The 21,355-nt window shown below is 29.7% G+C and overlaps 2 protein-coding genes and 1 long non-coding RNA gene across 4 annotated transcripts; 1 reads left to right on the forward strand and 2 right to left on the reverse strand.

Moving 5' to 3' along the window:
• Positions 1-49: 49 nt before the first annotated feature.
• Positions 50-1,537, reverse strand: LOC128392649 (uncharacterized; the record flags this gene model as incomplete). Its single annotated transcript, XM_053352703.1, is given in 2 exon segments — positions 50-1,273; positions 1,275-1,537. Coding segments are annotated over 2 exon segments (1,248 nt in total), but the record flags the coding sequence as incomplete, so codon positions are not given.
• A 7,455-nt stretch (positions 1,538-8,992) lies between these two features.
• LOC128392637 (uncharacterized) lies at positions 8,993-16,837 on the reverse strand. 2 transcript variants are annotated; one of them, XM_053352692.1, is made up of 4 exons: positions 16,699-16,837; positions 12,410-13,412; positions 10,271-10,423; positions 8,993-10,193 (listed from the first exon to the last, which is right to left on the reverse strand). In XM_053352692.1, the coding sequence occupies exons 2-4, from the start codon at positions 12,825-12,827 to the stop codon at positions 9,205-9,207; spliced, it is 1,560 nt and encodes a 519-aa protein (XP_053208667.1). In that variant the 5' UTR covers positions 12,828-13,412; positions 16,699-16,837; the 3' UTR covers positions 8,993-9,204. The 2 variants fall into 2 exon arrangements, with proteins under 2 accessions (XP_053208667.1, XP_053208666.1); XM_053352691.1 differs by lacking the exon at positions 16,699-16,837 and adding an exon at positions 13,841-14,356.
• Positions 16,838-17,188: 351 nt separating this feature from the next.
• On the forward strand, positions 17,189-20,386 carry LOC128392650 (uncharacterized). The gene is made up of 2 exons (XR_008326023.1): positions 17,189-19,855; positions 19,968-20,386. It is a non-coding gene; the product is annotated as an uncharacterized LOC128392650 (long non-coding RNA).
• The last annotated feature ends 969 nt before the right edge of the window (positions 20,387-21,355 follow it).

The following is a 21,355-nucleotide window of genomic DNA, read 5'->3' on the forward strand; positions in this document are numbered from 1 at the left end:
ACAACTGAGTTTTCATTGTGATAACAATCAACCGAGTTCATTTGAACAATTTTCTTTGTTTCAATTTAATCACAATTAGATTAATTTAATGGAAAATGTTTTCGACTTTTATTTATATCATAGCAGATTTGTCATGATTAATTTAATTGTGGTAAAAAAAGTTTTTAACTTGAATTTAGATGAAAACAATGATTAGGATTGAAATTGATAATATCAAGACAATATAAAATAATACAAGTAACGAGAGTTGAACAAAAAAAAACATCACAATTAAAATTAATTGTAGAGTTAAAATTTCTCTGATACATTTACAATGGTTAAATCTTTGATTTTCATTAATGTTGGTGATGGATGATTTTGATTGTCGTTAATTGCGTTTTCTGGATGTGACTTTTGTCCATAGATATTGTCCTTTTCGGAAGGTATTTTCGGCTCCCATTTTGATCGGGTTATTTCAAGCCATATGCAGGTCAACACGGGAATTGTTAATATGCTCGCGGCGATGATAAATGTTAGACCAGGATTGTTTTGAATTGTTACATTAAATACTCGGGTGTACATGAAGGCTGAGCCAAGAGCACCATAGGAATCAAATACTGTGATCAGGGTGAATATTTTAGCGGCCTCGCAGGAATCAACCATCGTTGATATTAGTGACCTAAAGGCGACGAAGGAAACTCTGTGAAGAGCACCCGTTATGTAGGTAAGAATGAAACCATAGGGTGTAAGGATAACCCCATGGATGAGATTCATGGTGAAAACAGAAATAGTTCCAAGAATTCCTATCAGTGAATCGGATAAACCGAGACATGTTTTCAATATGTGAGGTCCAAGGGAAGTTGCTAATGCTGGTATTATGGATAAAAGTGAATAGAGGGTTGAATATTTTTCCGCTGACCAGCCGTAAACACGTTGGGCATATTGGTAGCCGATTGTTTCCTCTCCATGGAATGCACCAAGACAAAGGGTACCCGATAATACTAACAACAGTAGACGGACTCGCCCAGCGTTGGGTCGCCGTTTGAAGAAAGTGGAAAATAAATCATTTAAACGGCTCAATTTGAATACGTCCACAAATACAGCGCATAATTTACGATTAGCGTTTTCTGCTGTTGCCTTGGGCATGTTTTTCAATTTAAATAAACTCGCCATCAACAGGGTGGTCATCAAGAGAATCGTTGATAAAGCTAAGACTCCAATATAATTACGAGCTTGATCGGGAACCCATGGTTTCATTATAAGTATCTGTCCACTTATATAAGTACCAATGAATCCGCTGTTTATATTCAACAATGGAAAACAAGCAAATTGTTAGAAAATGGCGCTGATCAACAACCAAAACAATTAACTTACCACTCATGTTAACAAACTCCATTATAGCAAATCTAATGATCAACAATTCAGGTGGAGTTGACCAAGCGACGTAAGTGTAACAGGCTCCATAGATTAGGAACATTCCTCCTCCTAATGCGAACGGAACATAAGCCAAAAGAATGGCATATGAGGCTGTAAAGATAATTAGAAAACATGATAACAATTAGTAATTAAATCGAAAAGTAAATTCAAATAAGAAAATTAAAAATTTCCATTAAATGTAAACAAAAATTCTGACGAAAGTGCTGCCATCTGGTTTTCTATTTAGTTTCAATATTGAGATTCGATTATTTTTTTTTAATGAAAATTAGATAATTAAACTTGATTGTAAATCGAATTAAATTAACTAATTTATTCTAAATTATTTAGATTAAATTCTAATTATTTGGAATTTAATGGTCTAGAAGATAACTTGGTGACCTCTTTTTTCTATGAGAATTGAAATTCTTTCCATGTGATTAATTGATTGTTGACAATTTCACTTAATCAAGTCATTTAATTGCGAAGTTATTATTGAATGAACAAGTTAGATTTGATTGTTAGTTGATTACAATCTTGTTAATTGTTCCAACACCTTATTTATCAACCATAGATGATTAAGATTAGTATAAATCTATTCAGGTTAAACAATTAACTGATTGTAAGTGTTAAGATGACATTTTCAAGTTAAGAGTTTGTTTAATTGTTACCACCCAAGTTAATTGATCAAATTAAAATTAACTTTGTCTAATTAAAATTAAACGGTTGACAATTAAATTACCTTATCCTTAAAAATCTGAACAATCAAACTATTTTTGATGATCAAAACCTTGACAATCAACATGATTAAATGCAAATAAGTTAATTAAACGAATCGCTGATCAATTAGAAATCAGCCAATTTAGTCATTATCTAAATGATGAAGTGGCAAATTAAATTGTTTGATCTTTAACCTGATCAAATAATCATAATCTAATTAAAAATCTTGCTAATTGTAACTGTATAAAAAGCTCAATTTGAAAACAATTTAAACCACAACAGTTTCAAATAGTAACATTGATAACTTAAAGTGATTAACTATTTTCTTAATTGTGATGAATTTAATTACAGTAATTTTCCTTGTAACTCTCAGCCAATTGATCGCCGTTGAATCACAATCAGTTAATTTAAGTGCTAATCAAGGCTCAGGCTCACCATCAGATGGAGGACCCGACAAAGTAAACGACAGAAATTTAGAAATTTGGAACAATCGTGTGATGAAATTAATTGGAAAACTTTATTCGGAAGCGAAGGAATCAATCAAATCGGATCAGATAAAGAGTGCTAATGAGATAAATGCAGCGGTTCGACAAAAAATTATTGATGCTTTTCCGAATGCTATCAAGAGTATTCCAATTGAATTGAACCAAAACAGCCATGGGCCTATTATTAATGATCTCAAGAGTATTCCATTTGAATTGAGGAAATTCTACATCCGTGGGCATGATATTAACTGATTCCTCTGCGAATCAGGTTCATTAATATCTTTCTATGTAAACAATTGAAACCAATTAACAAATAAAATGATATTAAATAAGAAAACGAACTGGATTAAAAAACTAAAACATTGAATCAAATGTAAAAATTTGAAAAATAAACAAACAATTAAAAATTAATTTTTTCCCTAACAATGCAATCAACCTAAAAGTAAACAAATCAATCAATTGATGAATGAAAAAAAAGTGATTAAATCAATAATTAACAAATCAATGATCGGTAACTTTTGGTTGAAAAAAAAGTTAAAAATTAAATTAAAAGGGTAACAATCAAATCTAACTGTGAATGGACAAATTAATTAACAATAATAATCAGCTGATGAAAAGGAAATTGAATTGTCAAGAGTTAATAATAATAATAATAATAATAAACCAATAAACTAAATACAAATACAAATTTGATTCAGTTTAAAGTAATTCAAACAATCAACTGGAGATGATGTTAATCGATAAACATTGAGATGATGACAATAACCTTGATTGTTATCATGATTAAAGGTAAATAAAGGGAATCGAGTAGCAAAAGTAAATTGGGAAAGTAAATTGTTGACAGGAAAAAAAGGTTGATAATGACAGTGATTAAATCTCGCAGGGCAACAATTAACGAAGGGACTTGATTGATACGATGGTTGGAAAATCAATTAACTGATAGAATTGAGGATTTTATTGGAAATTGTATTAGGATGGTGTTGTAATATTATTCAATATCAATTGATTGATAAAACCTGATCATAAAACAAACCTCTTCAATTAGATTCCACTAGGGATAAACTCATTTTTCTTTATAAAATAATAGATTTTGTTAATTAGAAGAGGTAATTAGTTAGATCAGTGAAGATCAACTAATGACTCTGGTTTCGATCAGTGAAGATCAACCAAAGTCAAATCGCCACCACTTTCATCAATATTGTTTTATTGTTAAATTTTCTAGTAATAAGTTAATTAAATAAATTCATTTATACAACATTTAATAAACTGTGTGAAAAGGTCAGTGAAGACCTAATAATTGTGGTGCTAACTTGTTCCAGTCAAACAAAGAGTCAGTGAAGACCTTATTTGACCCGTTACATTGAACTAAATAGTCAATGGTTACGTCTTGTGTTTTTTTTAATCGAATAGTCAGTGAAGACTAAGGGTTAAATTATACCTTTAAAGGGTTAATTAATCAACTAATTGTGCTCTAATCAAATATAAATTCAACCCCTTTTAATTTTTATGTAATTTTTACATTACAGATGGTAAATATAAACAAACATTTGATGCGACACTTTTCCTCAATCTATTCATTGTTGGTAAGATTTATCGATCTACAGAAAAGGCAAATGAAGATGAAGATGAAGATGAAGATGACAAGATGATGAGATGATGAGATGGAAAGATAAAAGGAATGAGAAATTCAGGTAAGCAGGTAAATTGTTTTCTTTTTGTAGGTTTCCTTGTTTTTCTTTCATTCTTTCATGAGGATTACATGTTGCTGAGGAGAAAATGATAATAATCAGTTGAAACGGTTCACCAAGTGAAATAAATTCAACTCAGAGATGATAAATTCATGAGAAAATGTATCATCAAAATTGATTAAATTCCGAGTATTCTGAGCATTTGTTTTATTTAGGCGAGTTTAATCTCGAATGTTAGTCGTTTAACAAGTTTACCATAAGGCCAAATAATCTACTGAATGAAACAAATAGGCACTGATTTCAGACCAACTAGGACATCTAGATGAATTTTTTTGGCCTAAATACTAATTTCGGCATCGGGAATTTACTAGGACTTAATTTCAAGACAATCAAACAATGCCAAAAATTTCATGGCAAAGTCAATGGGATAAGTACGCACCTTTGAATGCCGATTACTCCTGAACGAAAAGTCAGATCAAAAAGATGATTAGCTCGGTTAGTTTGATAATTGTAGTACTTTTAAATGGAGGGAAAAAATTTCTCGAAAAAAGTTTTGCATCTAAATGTACCACTTTTCCGACTTTGAGAGGCCACTGCTCTGCAATGGCTCTATGGAAAAGTTCAGAACCTTAACACAACAAAACTTTCACATTTTCTCTGTTGAATCGCGAAGTAAAAAGTCTGACCTGATAAATAGCCTAAAAACGGTAAAGCGTCAAAAGTCCGGATATTTGGTTGTTACGCCCTGTATACTAATAAAAAAAACTCATCATCAATTAAAAAACAAAACAATTAATAAATCAACAATCAATAATCAACAATCTACAATAAACAATTAATATATCCAATTCTACAATCAACAAATTAACAATTATCAAAATGTGAAAAAAAATCAATGTATTAATAATCGACAAGCTTAATAATTGTTTATTCTGAAATCAAAAATCAAAATCGATATCATTATCATTTTATTATTCAAACAAATTTAACCTAATAATCCTAATTCTAATTATTCATTCAAATTTGTAAAAGTAAGTCTTTTTGGTATCTTTTCCTCTTTCGCTTTCTTGAAATTTTATAAACTCTTGTTCATTCTCGTTCCGAAATTGTTCAGTTAGGAATAATCCTCAACCTTACTGTCAGTGAAGACGGTAGATTTTCTTCATTTCATACAATTATAACTAATTCAAATATCTCTCTCCTTTAACTTAAAATCTTGTTAACAATGAATCACTTTGGATTAAATTCGATTGGATTTAATCCATCAATTAACACTATAAATTCAAACCATGTCCTAAATAATCATATCACCATTGACCCATTCAAAGGTGACAATGAAGATTTAATTGATTGGTTAATTAACTTTGAATTAGCTTCTAGTGCTTTAGGTCTTGGTGCTGTTGAGATGTTTAAGATTATTCCTTTTTATTTGTAAGGTTCAGCTCGCAAATGGTACAACGTTACCTGTAGTCCTCATTCTTTCCGAGAAATACCAAAAACTTATGATGAATTAAGAAATAGAATGATCTTAGACCTTTGCCCAGCTCATTATCAAGCTCATCTCTCTCATCAATTTCATTATAGCAAACAAGAGTCTAATCAGCTAACGACTAACTTTGTCTATCAAATTCAAGAATTATGTTTGAGAATGAGTAAAAAGATGCCAGAAAAGCTCATGATAATCTTCATCATTGAAAGACTTTTACCTCAAGCTAAATTCATAATAACATTACAAAATCCTCAAACATTAACAGAACTTATTAATGCTGCTAAATTAGTAGATAAAACCGTCAACTCAAGAGTAAAGCAAAATGAAAATGAAAATTATTTGGATTCAAATCAATTACCATTAAAAATCAACCAAATCAATGAGAAACCCAACTCTTCAGTTTCTTCACTTTTTCCAATTCCACATTCAAATCTAATTCATAAAGAAATCAAATTAAATAATAACAAAGTCCAAGCAATGTTCGATCTGTTCCGGTTTAACTCTAATCAGTAAAAATCTAGTTGATCGACTGAATTTAAACTTACAACCATACCTTGCGCCTCCTCCCTTAGCTGTTAACAATAGCCCAGTTAAAATACTTGGACAAGTCAAAGTTAGAATTAAAATTTTTGATGACAAATCAGCAGTTGCAATAACAACAATTGTCCAAGTTACTGAATATTTGCCACATCAATTCGATGCTTTAATTGGTCAAGATCTAATGACTAAAGCTAATCTTATAATTGACTGTACAGCTAAAACAATTGATAATAATAATTCAAATTTGATTAATCTCACGAGTTTACCAAGTGCTAAACATTCGTTAGAGATCGAAAAGGAAACTGAAATTATTGAAAATCTTGATCAGATAGAGTCGAATCAATGCGAATCTAATGAACAGAATGTACAAGAAGAAACTTTCCCCTTTTTAGAATTAGTTGATCCTCTTGAAATACCACTAGCTGAAGAGATACCAAAATTGATTGACAAATCTGATCACGTTAATTATCCTAATCTTTACTTGGAATCAAACTCAGTTAAATGTTTGTCTTCACATTTTTACTCTTCACCTTACCTGAATTGTAATCCTACACTTTCATATTATCAACCCTATCACTATACGAAAGATAAAATCATCAACTTAAACTGTCATGAACCTGACGATAATGTTTTCAACTGGTTGGTACAAAGGAGTGCCAACGAAATCGATAACGAATAATTCTATGATGCCCTTCTCGAAATATGGACTTCACCCTTTGCTTTGGCAGAAACTGCTCAAATTTAAGTCGACGGAAATGTAATATTATTCAATATCAATTGATTGATAAAACCTGATCAGAAAAACAAACCTCTTCAATTAGATGTAATGTAAAGTCAACTTTTGGAAAGAGAAACCAAAGGATAAGAAATCCTCTTTCTCATCTCTTTCTTTATTTTCTTTTTCTCTTTCTTTTTCTCTTTCTTTTCTCTTTCTTTTTGATTTAATTTCTCTCTCTTTCAACCTACAATTAATTAACTAATTGTTACCAAATATTTATTGTTATTGTTGCTGTTAATCAATCACAACAACAACAGGTTAACAAATATTAATTTTGTTAATCAACATCAATTGTTGATGATGATGATGATTTGATTGTTGATGACAATCAACAACAACAACAACAACAACAAGTTAGTTGATTACTTGATTATGATGGTGATGGTTAATTAATCATGTTGATGATTAATTAAATTTATCTAAATTAAAAATTAGTAAAGATTAAATCTCTTGTTCGAGTTTAGTTTAATTAATCAATTCCTTTTCAGTATCGATTGGTTATTATTTCCAAGGAAGTGTTTATTTGGAATTCATATTTAGTGATCATTTCTGATTGGAAATATTCAGGGAATTTCTGGCTGAAGCTCATATTTTATATAGATTCCACTAGCGATAAACTCATTTTTCTTTATAAAATAATAGATTTTGTTAATTAGAAGAGGTAATTAGTTAGATCAGTGAAGATCAACTAATGACTCTGGTTTCGATCAGTGAAGATCAACCAAAGTCAAATCGCCACCACTTTCATCAATATTGTTTTATTGTTAAATTTTCTAGTAATAAGTTAATTAAATAAATTCATTTATACAACATTTAATAAACTGTGTGAAAAGGTCAGTGAAGACCTAATAATTGTGGTGCTAACTTGTTCCAGTCAAACAAAGAGTCAGTGAAGACCTTATTTGACCCGTTACATTGAACTAAATAGTCAATGGTTACGTCTTGTGTTTTTTTTAATCGAATAGTCAGTGAAGACTAAGGGTTAAATTATACCTTTAAAGGGTTAATTAATCAACTAATTGTGCTCTAATCAAATATAAATTCAACCCCTTTTAATTTTTATGTAATTTTTACATTACAGATGGTAAATATAAACAAACATTTGATGCGACACTTTTCCTCAATCTATTCATTGTTGGTAAGATTTATCGATCTACAGAAAAGGCAAATGAAGATGAAGATGAAGATGAAGATGACAAGATGATGAGATGATGAGATGGAAAGATAAAAGGAATGAGAAATTCAGGTAAGCAGGTAAATTGTTTTCTTTTTGTAGGTTTCCTTGTTTTTCTTTCATTCTTTCATGAGGATTACATGTTGCTGAGGAGAAAATGATAATAATCAGTTGAAACGGTTCACCAAGTGAAATAAATTCAACTCAGAGATGATAAATTCATGAGAAAATGTATCATCAAAATTGATTAAATTCCGAGTATTCTGAGCATTTGTAGCATTCTAATTAAATCCATGATCACATTGGCTCCATCTACATTATTTTAAGAAATTGAGTAGCAATTTGTTGATTCCTAGTGACAATTAATCCTTTCCAAGGGATTAACTTTTTCTTGTTAATTGTTACTGTTAAAACGTTGAATTGTGATTAAAATCGTGTGACAATTAACAGGATTTCATTAGCATCATCTAAATTTTCCTAGGTAGTGAAAGCGTTATGATGGTTAATTACTTAATCTCAATCAATCAATCGGAACAATTAATTCTTAATCAATGTTTAAGTTAATTTCTGTTGATAGTTTGTCAGAGTTTCTTAAATTGCTACCAACTCAAAGTGATCAACAATTAATTCCTAATTCCAAGAACAACTGAGTTTTCATTGTGATAACAATCAACCGAGTTCATTTGAACAATTTTCTTTGTTTCAATTTAATCACAATTAGATTAATTTAATGGAAAATGTTTTGGACTTTTATTTATATCATAGCAGATTTGTCATGATTAATTTAATTAGGTAAAAAAAGTTTTTAACTTGAATTTAGATGAAAACAATGATTAGGATTGAAATTGATAATATCAAGACAATATAAAATAATACAAGTAACGAGAGTTGAACAAAAAAAAATTAACCACTAATCACAATTAAAATTAATTGTAGAGTTAAAATTTCTCTGATACATTTACAATGGTTAAATCTTTGATTTTCATTAATGTTGGTGATGGATGATTTTGATTGTCGTTAATTGCGCTTTCTGGATGGGACTTTTGTCCATAGATATTGTCCTTTTCGGAAGGTATTTTCGGCTCCCATTTTGATCGGGTTATTTCAAGCCATATGCAGGTCAACACGGGAATTGTTAATATGCTCGCGGCGATGATAAATGTTAGACCAGGATTGTTTTGAATTGTTACATTAAATACTCGGGTGTACATGAAGGCTGAGCCAAGAGCACCATAGGAATCAAATACTGTGATCAGGGTGAATATTTTAGCGGCCTCGCAAGAATCAACCATCGTTGATATTAGTGACCTAAAGGCGACGAAGGAAACTCTGTGAAGAGCACCCGTTATGTAGGTAAGAATGAAACCATAGGGTGTAAGGATAACCCCATGGATGAGATTCATGGTGAAAACAGAAATAGTTCCAAGAATTCCTATCAGTGAATCGGATAAACCGAGACATGTTTTCAATATGTGAGGTCCAAGGGAAGTTGCTAATGCTGGTATTATGGATAAAAGTGAATAGAGGGTTGAATATTTTTCCGCTGACCAGCCGTAAACACGTTGGGCATATTGGTAGCCGATTGTTTCCTCTCCATGGAATGCACCAAGACAAAGGGTACCCGATAATACTAACAACAGTAGACGGACTCGCCCAGCGTTGGGTCGCCGTTTGAAGAAAGTGGAAAATAAATCATTTAAACGGCTCAATTTGAATACGTCCACAAATACAGCGCATAATTTACGATTAGCGTTTTCTGCTGTTGCCTTGGGCATGTTTTTCAATTTAAATAAACTCGCCATCAACAGGGTGGTCATCAAGAGAATCGTTGATAAAGCTAAGACTCCAATATAATTACGAGCTTGATCGGGAACCCATGGTTTCATTATAAGTATCTGTCCACTTATATAAGTACCAATGAATCCCGCTGTTTATATTCAACAATGGAAAACAAGCAAATTGTTAGAAAATGGCGCTGATCAACAACCAAAACAATTAACTTACCACTCATGTTAACAAACTCCATTATAGCAAATCTAATGATCAACAATTCAGGTGGAGTTGACCAAGCGACGTAAGTGTAACAGGCTCCATAGATTAGGAACATTCCTCCTCCTAATGCGAACGGAACATAAGCCAAAAGAATGGCATATGAGGCTGTAAAGATAATTAGAAAACATGATAACAATTAGTAATTAAATCGAAAAGTAAATTCAAATAAGAAAATTAAAAATTTCCATTAAATGTAAACAAAAATTCTGACGAAAGTGCTGCCATCTGGTTTTCTATTTAGTTTCAATATTGAGATTCGATTATTTTTTTTAATGAAAATTAGATAATTAAACTTGATTGTAAATCGAATTGAATTAACTAATTTATTCTAAATTATTTAAATTAAATTCTAATTATTTGGAATTTAATGGTCTAGACGATAACTTGGTGACCTTTTTTTTCTATGAGAATTGAAATTCTTTCCATGTGATTAATTGATTGTTGACAATTACACTTAATCGAGTCTTTTAATTGCGAAGTTATTATTGAATGAACAAGTTAGATTTGATTGTTAGTTGATTACAATCTTGTTAATTGTCCCAACACCTTATTTATCAACCATAGATGATTAAGATTAGTATAAATCTATTCAGGTTAAACAATTAACTGATTGTAAGTGTTTAGATGACATTTTCAAGTTAAGAGTTTGTTACCACCCAAGTTAATTGATCAAATTAAAATTAACTTTGTCTAATTAAAATTAAGCGGTTGACAATTAAATTACCTTATCCTTAAAAATCTGAACAATCAAACTATTTTTGATGATCAAAACCTTGATAATCAACATGATTAAATGCAAATAAGTTAATTAAACGAATCGCTGATCAATTAAAAATCAGCTAATTTAGTCATTATATAAATGATAAAGTGACAAATTAAATTGTTTGATCTTTAACCTGATCAAATAATCATAATCTAATTAAAAATCGTCCTAATTGTGATTGAATAAAAAGCTCAACTTGAAAAAAATTTAAACCATAACAGTTTCAAATAGTAACATTGATAACTTAAAGTGATTAACTATTTTCTTAATTGTGATGAATTTAATTGCAGTAATTTTCCTTGTAAGTCTCAGCCAATTGATCAACGTTGAATCACAATCAGTTAATTCAAATGCTAATCAAGGCCCAGGCTCACAATCAGGTGGAAGACCCGACCATGTAAACGAAAGAAATTTAAAAGTTTGGATCAATCAAGAGATGAGATTAATTAAAAAATTTTATTCGAAAGTGACTAAATCAAGCAAATCGGATCAGAGACGATTACAGCTTGACCAATGGTCAAGAACAAGTAAATCAAATGGTGGACAATCAATTCCAAAAATGATTGATGATGTTCTGAATGCTATCAATATGATTTCATTTGATTTGATGAAAATAAACAATCAACGAAAATCAAATCGCCAATGATTAAAATGATTAACTGATTCCTCTGCGAATCAAGTTCATTAATATCTTTCTATGTAAACAATTGAAACCAATTAACAAATAAAATGATATTAATTAAATAAGAAACCGAACTGAATTAAAAAACTAAAACATTGAATCAAATGTAAAAATTTAAAAAGCAAACAAACAATTAAAAATTAATTTTTCCCTAACAATACAATCAACCTAAAAGTAAACAAATCAATCAATTGATGAATGAAAAAAAGTGATTAAATCAATAATTAACAAATCAATGATCGGTAACTTTTGGTTGAAAAAAGTTAAAAATTAAATTAAAAGGGTAACAATCAAATCTAACTGTGAATGGACAAATTAATTAACAATAATAATCAGCTGATGAAAAGGAAATTGAATCGTCAAGAATAATAATAATAAACCAATAAACTAAATACAAATACAAATTTGATTCAGTTTAAAGTAATTCAAACAATCAACTGGAGATGATGTTAATCAATAAACATTGAGATGATAACAATAACCTTGATTGTTATCATGATTAAAGGTAAATAAAGGGAATCGAGTAGCAAAAGTAAACGATTAATAAACTGGGAAAGTAAATTGTTGACAGGAAAAAAAAGGTTGATAATGACAGTGATTAAATCTCGTTGGGCAACAATTAACGAAGGACTTAATTGATACTCACTGATTGAAAATGCATAAGCATTTGCCAGCAATATGATTGATTGGAGGGTCTCAGCAAACAGGGTAAGTAAAACCATGAACTTGAGGTAATGAGGATACTTATCGAGCCAATAGCCAAGGAATCCTGAGATTATCGTTCCTGGGATGTTCATGATAAAGAACTGCCAATTCTTGATATCGTCGGCGTGCTTGAGGATCAACTGGGCGTTCTCCTCGTTATTGTGCTTCTCGGTGATCGTTAGACAATAATTAACGGGCAACTTTAAATTGTTGATGCACATTTTGTCCTCGGCTAACTGGACAACGGTCACATTTTGTAAATTGTTTGCAATACCGAAAAGTAAAAGGCAAAGGTCAAGTTTCATTAGTGACATGAAGTCAATTAATCGTCTCCATGTTGATTGTTTTTTGGAGGCCATTTTTTTATTGGTGTTGTTGTTGTTGTTGTTGCTTAATTGTTGTAGTTACAATCAGTTAGTTAGTTGTAATTTGTCACTGGAATTGATTGTTAATGTTGTTGTTGCTGTTGTATTTTTTATTAATTTGATTGTGCTAAAGGTGAATCAATATTTGATTGATTGATTAATTTAATTTTCTTTAAGGTTAAAATTGAATTAATTATCAAATTGTTAACTTGATTAAATCACTTCTTCTTTTACGGTTTTTTAAATAGTTACAATTAACTATTGATGAGCAAACTATTGGTGATGATTGAGTTACAGATGAAGTTAATTGTTGACTTGATAAAAACTTTGATGACAATGATGATGTTAATTGTTGACAGTAATCCCAAATAATTAACAGATTCATTCAGCAAATCGTAAAAACTTTATTAATGATTAGTAAAGTTGTAAAAAAAAATTGACAAAAACAAAACAAATTGAAGATGAAAAAAAGTTTTGATGATGTTGATTGTTACTGTTGATTGGTGACAATTAATTGATGGTGATGAGCTGATTAATTATCGGATATGATGGACAATTAAAAACAATCAGGTTACCGACCTAGGTGGCAAAGTCAATTAAAGTTTTAAATTGATTAATGATACAACAATTTAACTATGAAATTTAATAATAACATTTGTTTAACATTGCAAGTTAAATTGTTTACTGATTAACTTGAATCAGTGTGACAATGGTTTTTATAAAAAATGGCAATTTCATTGAGAGAGAGTGAGAGTGAGAGAGTTGATAATGATGAGGATGATGAGGATGATATTGATGATAATCATGATGATGATAAATCGTAGGGAGGAGGACGAGATTGAAGATGAAAAGTCATCTGAATAAATAAAATCTCATAGAAAATTCAATCTCAATGGAATTTTTTATTTCCCTGAACTCCAGCATCTTCATTATCATCTTTCAAATGATGATAATCATCATCATAATTATTTACATCTTCATCACAATCACAATTGTTACTAACTTACCTTAATTGTTGTTGATTGTTTGTTGCACAATGAAAAAAAAAGGTGAAAAAAAAGTTATATGTTTATACACACACAGAGAGAGAGTGAAAGTTAATTGTGATTGCTGATTGTTACAATAAAAAACGAGTTGAAAAGTTGATTAAAATATTTATAAAGGTAGAGACCTGATGATGATAATGTTTAATTGTAATAATTAAGTGTTAAAACTTTCATAGACTTTTAATCAACTCGTTCACTTGAGTTAATTTGATTTGTAACAAAAGGAGAGAGTTAACTTATATTTAACTTTTTTTATTATAATTATAATTGTTATTAGTTTTAATTGTTGCTCTATTATGATTGTTAATTTCTAACCTTGATTATATTGTGCTTGTTGTTATTTGATTGTGCTGGTTTGATTAAAATTGATTCTCATCTCAAGAAACAAACTCCTAACATTGTTTTCTCTTAAATTGTTACGATGTTTATCAATTAATTAATTAAAACAATAAACAATTCACATTGATTATTATTAATTTCATCATGATTACCACAATCGTCATCTAATATGATCAAAGAAACACAATGGTAATCAGTTAATTGTCAAGTTGAGAAAACAATCTGAAAGGATTGATTAAGATTCAATTGATTTTAGTTTTTCTGGAAGCACTGATTGGGTCACAAGGGTAGATTTTAATTAGTTGATTAAACCGTTTTGATTGTTACAATTAAGGGCAAATACCCGAACACCAGCAAAGTTTAATTGTTGGCAAAAAATTGACTAACAATTAATAATAAATATCTACAATTTAATTTCCTTGTTTACATAATTTCATTTCCAATATCAAATTGAATTATCTATCAACCTGATGAACAATTAACTGATGACAATTAAATTGAAATTGCTTCTTGCTCTCTAACTTTAATCAACTGATTAAGTTTGTTAATTGTCACCTAATAGCAACAATTAAAACTTTCCAGTGTAATTGTGGACTTATATTAACAACTCCTGAAAGTGATTAAGATAATTAAGAGTTTAATTTGTATGAAACAATTTATGATTAAGTAATTAGAGGGAAAACTGTTGATTGTTAACTTTTAATTTAATCAATGGTTACAAAGGTTAATTGTGACAGGAAATTATATGAATCAGTAAATCAGAAATAACAAGAAAAACACCAAACAACTGATTATAATTAACTGATTGTGATCATTATGATTTAACAATTATGTTGTTTTCCTAATTTTCTTGCAATCTCATTAATTGTCGTAGTTTAATTTGATTATAAGTTAATTGTTTTCATCAAATATAAGCTTGTGATTAAATTGATGACGAGGACTGATGATGATGATACAAATTGTTGATTAGTCTTTGGATTTTAATTGTTGATTATCTATAGATTAATAAGTATATTAATTGTTTGTGGGACAATTAAGGTGACTTTCCCAGACCTTGAAGATGTGTATATTTCAAATGAATATACTAATTTTCACTAAATAATTAACTAATTGTTGATAATTAATAGATTGAGTCACACACCCAAACAACCTTCAAGTATAATAATATAACCTTTCAATTAATTTTCCTATTCAATGGCAATAACCACTTGAAATTGATTAACTGTTAATTGTGTTTGTCAACAATTAGTTCTGATAAATTAAAACCAAAGTTAACAAGTTAAATTATAAACATACAACAATTAATACTCACAATTGTAAAGATAAAATTAATTGGTAATTAGTTGATTAACTTGAATCTTTTTTTTCTTCACAATTTTTGAGAAAAAATTTCAAACTCCCAACTCGAAACTTAATTGTTGTCAGAAAAAGTTTTCCAACTATTTGATTGTACAGATTAATAACCAATCTTATTTATCGTAATTAAGTAATTGTGATTAATTTAATTGTACTACATAGATCAATGTATTTATGTGGTTAACAGATTGTGATGGTAATTAATTGTTAATCAAGTTGGTAGACAAAAAGTAAAATTGAAACAAAAACATTTCTGACAACAATTAAGTTACTTACTGGGAGTCAGAGGGAAATTAATGATTAATTGATTGTTTCAATTAAAATGCTGGCTTGTCATTTATTGGCAAACAATTAAATGCTCAATTGTCTAATGAGTGAAAATTTATATATATCATAATTAACATGCTGTTTAATTGTGATTAGTTGGAAATCAACAGTTTATCTTAACCATTATCTGTATATTAAAGTGACATTTATATAAATTATTTTAGCCAACACAATCAATTTGGTAACAGTTGCTAATAATTTAACAGTTGACAGTTAATTCAGATGGTTAACAATTGCAATTAAGGGAAGAGAGAGAGAAGAAAAGAAAGAGAAGATGAAAAAAAAGACAGAGAGAAAGAGAGGGAGATGAAAGGAAGACAGAAAATGCGAGAAAAAGTGACCTGGAATTACATGGGAACCATGATGATGATGAGGAGGAAATTTTTCTTTCTCTTCTCTTACATAATTATCATCACCTGAATCTCATCTTCTTTTTATCATCATTCATCATCAATACGGGCCAATCTTCGTCATCTTTGTCTCTTTCATTTCATCATAGTGACTTCGTCATCATGATTCGCATCTTCATCCTCATCAGATGCTAAACTTTTCAATGGAATTTTTTTTCTACCTTTTCGATTGTGTTCATTTCGATAAACTGACCTGACTCCTTGTTGTGACCGCTCACAATGGGCGTGCAATCGCTCGAAAGCATCACTAGCGCCCGTTTGGACGACCACAAAAGGAGTCAAGCAACTGATCAACAATTAACTTCTCAACAACAATTAAGAGTGAAAATTGAACCAATTCAACTTGTTTGGTAAGTAGATAAGTTTTCAAATGAACAATTAACTCACCGTTAGATTTTAATTCCTTTAGATTTTTCTTAAAATCAATTGATTATTAACACTTTCCAATGATAACTAATGATTTTTTCCTTGATTAATTATACTAATTGTTGTAATCAAGTTAACTTTTCATTCGTTTCATCAACCATATCTCAATTTTCTTGAAACTAATCATTGTTGTTGTTCAATTCAATGTAACAATTTAAATCATCAATTCTTACAATCTCATTAGTTTGACACTTTTAAACAATTAAGATTATCACGTAAGGTAAATCGGCTAATTTGATTAACTAGATGATGTTGATTGATTGAGAAAATAAGTTATCAATTATTTACAATTAGATGGTGAAAGTTGTGGATAAATTTATTAATCACTAATTGTTACAAATTTCTGTTGATTCTCTGAGTCTTTGACATGTTAATTGTTGTTAAAATGAAAACGGAATTAAAATTGATCATGTTTGATTGAACACTTAAAATAAACTGTTCTTGAGCTTTGAAGGTTGTGATTAGTTGATTTAGTTTTCTGCTTTGTCCTAATCAAGATGATTACAATTAAATCTTGATTGGTTCCTCTTGATAATCAACTAAATCATCAACAATTAATGATAATCTTAAACCTCTTAAGGTTATTAATGAATTACAAACAATCAAATTAACTGTCAAAGGTTGACGATTTAAAATTAAATTAACTAATTATTATTATATTAATATTTTCAATTTTAATTCATGATTGAAATTCAATTCATTGCCAGACAATTAATCACAATAATTTAAATCAACAATCAAAAGTTTATTTGATTGTTACTCAATACCAGTGGTACTGTTAATTAGTTGGTTACTAGTTGATTAATTAACCAGCATCAGTAAATTAATCACAATTAACAGAGGTAACCATAGGGTCCTTGACCCTAACTGTTTAGTTGATTGTAATTAAATTACAATGGTAACAATTTAATTGTGTTTAATTCAATTGTCTCTCTCTCTCCTTGTGAAGGAAGTAATTATCTTCTTGACATTGTGATTAGCAAATTGTTAATCAACGTTTTCTGATGATTAACAAATTGATCAATTTTATCCCAAATGATTAGTTGATTAATATTGATTTTATTTTCTCTCTTTTCTTGTTTCTATTTACTGTTAATTATCAAAAACTGTACAACGTTTAATCAATCAATTGATTGTTAATCTCAACAAGTTTTGATTGTCTTACCCACTTGATTGGATTCAAACGTTTCCATCACAATTAATTGTCATCAATATCTTTCCTTTATTTTTCTCATTCTCAACACAATTAAATTAACACACAGATACAATAGTTAAGATCAACAATTAGATAGTAATTTAGTTCCTAGTTTCTTTGTTAATAGTGAAACAATTTGTTAATCATCTTAAAAGCTTTCATGATAACGAGTTAGAAGGTAAAATTGAGGGTTAATTGTGATTCTCAAAGTTAATTAATCACATTGACAAAACCAACAATCAACTAAATGTATTTATAGTTAGTAGGTTAAAGTTTTAAAGTCAATTTTAAAATTTAATTGTCCGTTAATTAAGAGTTGGTTAAGGTTGTTGATCAATATAATCAACCAAATTCACCTTAATAATAAACCAAAAAAAATATCACAATTTGATTGGTTAATTATTATTAATAATTGAAATCTGATCCAATTAATTTGATTAATTTCCTACAAGGAAGAGACTAATTTAGCAAAAGTTGAGTTAATCACTTTCCATTGATCAACGTTAATTGTGAAAATGAAAACCCAACCTGTTTATCAGTTTGAAAACTTAATTAACCGAAAAGTCTGCAAACAATTAACAGGTTAACATAGTTAACCTTAACAATTAAACCCCCGAAAACAAACAAACTAAAGCCCAATAGTAAAAGTGTCCACGAACAACTAAAACACAATTAAGTTAATCATCAGATATAATACCCTCTAAATTGATTAATTAACCTGATGTAAAATTAAACAATTTAAAAGGTACAACAACATGGGATCCATATTAAGTTAATACTGAGCAAATAGTAATCAAGGTAATCAAGAAAAAAGTTAAAACGGAAACAGTTTCTTACACATAAAATAAATTGCTGAGACTGTACTGACGAGAGAGAGAGAGAGAGAGAGAGAGAAAGATGATATATACACTCATTTACAGGGTGTCTCTCGGCGTCAACAATTAATGGTATCGGGTAGTAATTAGTGGAAACTGTGGACTGATTAACAAACCATCAGGCTAATTGTTTGTCACTCTGTATGTGTGCTGATAGTTTGAGGCGGAGACTTGATACTTTTATCATGTATCAAGCCTGCGTGTGCAATTAAACATAAACCACCACCACCACTGGTTAACCTGATTGTAATTAAATGAGAGAGGGAGATGATGATGATGATGATGATGATGATGATACAACAAACAACGAGCAAATAATAATAATAAATAAAAGTACAGCTGTTGATACAAAAATTAGTTTTTCTCGTTACTTTTCATTTCTCCATAGACTTGTCCATATGCCTGCAGAGTAAATAACAGTTAACTACAAAAAGAGAGTGACAATTCATTGTAACAATCAGTTAATTTACTTGTTATCTCATCATCATCATCATGCTTTTAATTGTGATCAGTTAATTTCTCTCTCTCTCTCTTTCTGATCTTTGAATCTTTTTGTTTTTGTTTCTTTTTTTTCTCTTCCAGTTCAACCAGAATTTTTCTTCTTCTTCTACTACTTCAGATTACTTGATCTCTCTCTCTCTTTCTCTCTCTCTCTCTCTCTCTTGTTTCATCTCCATGCTGCTAAATTGTTTGCAATTTAAAAATAAATTGTCGATCATCATTTGTGCTGATTTGTTGTGCTTTTCGTTACTGGTTCAATCTACACCTTCGTCTGCTAAGTAGTAGTGCCGCAGGTCGCTAACGGTCAATCATTGTGATCTCATCTTTGATTTTCTCTGATGATTTTTTGTTTCTCTTAATTGCTATTACATTAACTTCATCATCTAGTTGACGATCACATTGAAACTGTACTCATTTAATTAAAGTCGACCTGCACACCGCTGCTTAATAGATTAAGTGTTTAATTACAATCTTCTCAAGTAAAAAAGGTTCACCTTAAATTGATCAACATCGCAAAATGGCAATTAGATTGATCTTCAATCATCAAGTAAGTTAACCTTTCGATTCTATTCAATTTCTGATCAAATCTTTCAATGATTCATTGGAAGAACAAAAAATTGCAATTGTAATCATTTAATTTGTTTCCTCTAATTGTTCAGATGATTGGATTTTGCTAACAAAAATCCAACGTTGCAATTGATGTTTGGTTCACCGAATCACCGACAGATGGAGCCACATTTTTATCGATCGATTTTTTGAAAATTGATTTAATTGTTATGTTAATTGGTGAATTGTTTACTGATTGTGAACCAATTTTCTCAACAATTTGGCCAATTTGATTTGTTTTCAAGTCAAGTCACTTTTCCTGACAATTTGATCTGGTGAAATTTGATCCATTCCCTGGTCAAAGGTTGATCATTTATTTGATTGATTGATTTATTTTTCCACCACAATTAAAAACTCTCAATTAATATTAATATTTTTACCATTAATTTAGAAGCTAAATTGTTAATTGTTGTTGTTCACAATGTTTTCACAACTGTGTTTATCTAATAAACTGTTGTTTCCTCCATAAAAACTGCTTACACCTTCTTGATTAACAATATAAACGGAAATGGAAACAATTAAAATGCTGAAAGAAAAAGTAAAAATTGATTGAGAAAATTATCTAAACTTGAGATTAGAAATTAATTTAAATTGAGTGTTAATTGTTTCCAATAAGTTAAGCAAAAGTTAATGAATAAAATAAAACAACAATAATAACAATAGTAAACAATTATTGATTTAGAATTTGATATTAAATTGTTATCTAATTAATGGAACAACAACAATTAACAGGTAAGTGAATTGTTTATCAATCCGAGGGAATTGATATCAGGGAATCAATCAAGAGGGTTAATTGTTGGTAATTGAAGATTAATCACCAGTCGAATTAGTTAATTGTTCAAATGTGGAATCGATGGAGAGAAAAAATTATCCAAAAGAATCAAATTCTCAAAGAGAAAGAAAAATTCTCGCAAATTGAGATTATCGTCATTTTTTTTCTCGATTCAGTTCCAAATGATGATCATCATCAATTCAACGTTCGCATCACATCCTAGGAACTTATTCCACCATGGATTTTACTCTCTCTCTCTCTCTCTCTCTCTTTCATGGGACTGAGAGAAGATGTGAGGTGAAAGAGAGAGAATGAGGAAGAAAAGAAGAAAATTCTCTTTTGGAAGGAATAACCTTTGAAGAGAGAAAAAAAAAGTTTTCTCTCTTTTTCCATCATCATTATCATCATTTTTCTTCCTTTCCTCATCATCATCATCATCATGATTCTTTTTCTCTTCTCTCTTTTTCCCATGTAAAAATCTTCCACCATCAGGCTCAGGGATTATCGAACAAAATTGGAATTTCGAAAAGCGCAGAATCTTTTTATCACAATTTTCGTTTTCTTCTTCCTCTTTTCCTCGAACTGTTTACTAGAACAGATAGAAAACCCTATAAGATGAAGATGAAGATGATGAAGATAAAGAAGAAGATAAATAATAGTAATGATAAT

This window comes from Panonychus citri, unplaced genomic scaffold, assembly GCF_014898815.1.
Source record: "Panonychus citri isolate SS breed McGregor unplaced genomic scaffold, ASM1489881v1 Contig00136, whole genome shotgun sequence".
Classification (NCBI taxonomy): domain Eukaryota; kingdom Metazoa; phylum Arthropoda; class Arachnida; order Trombidiformes; family Tetranychidae; genus Panonychus; species Panonychus citri.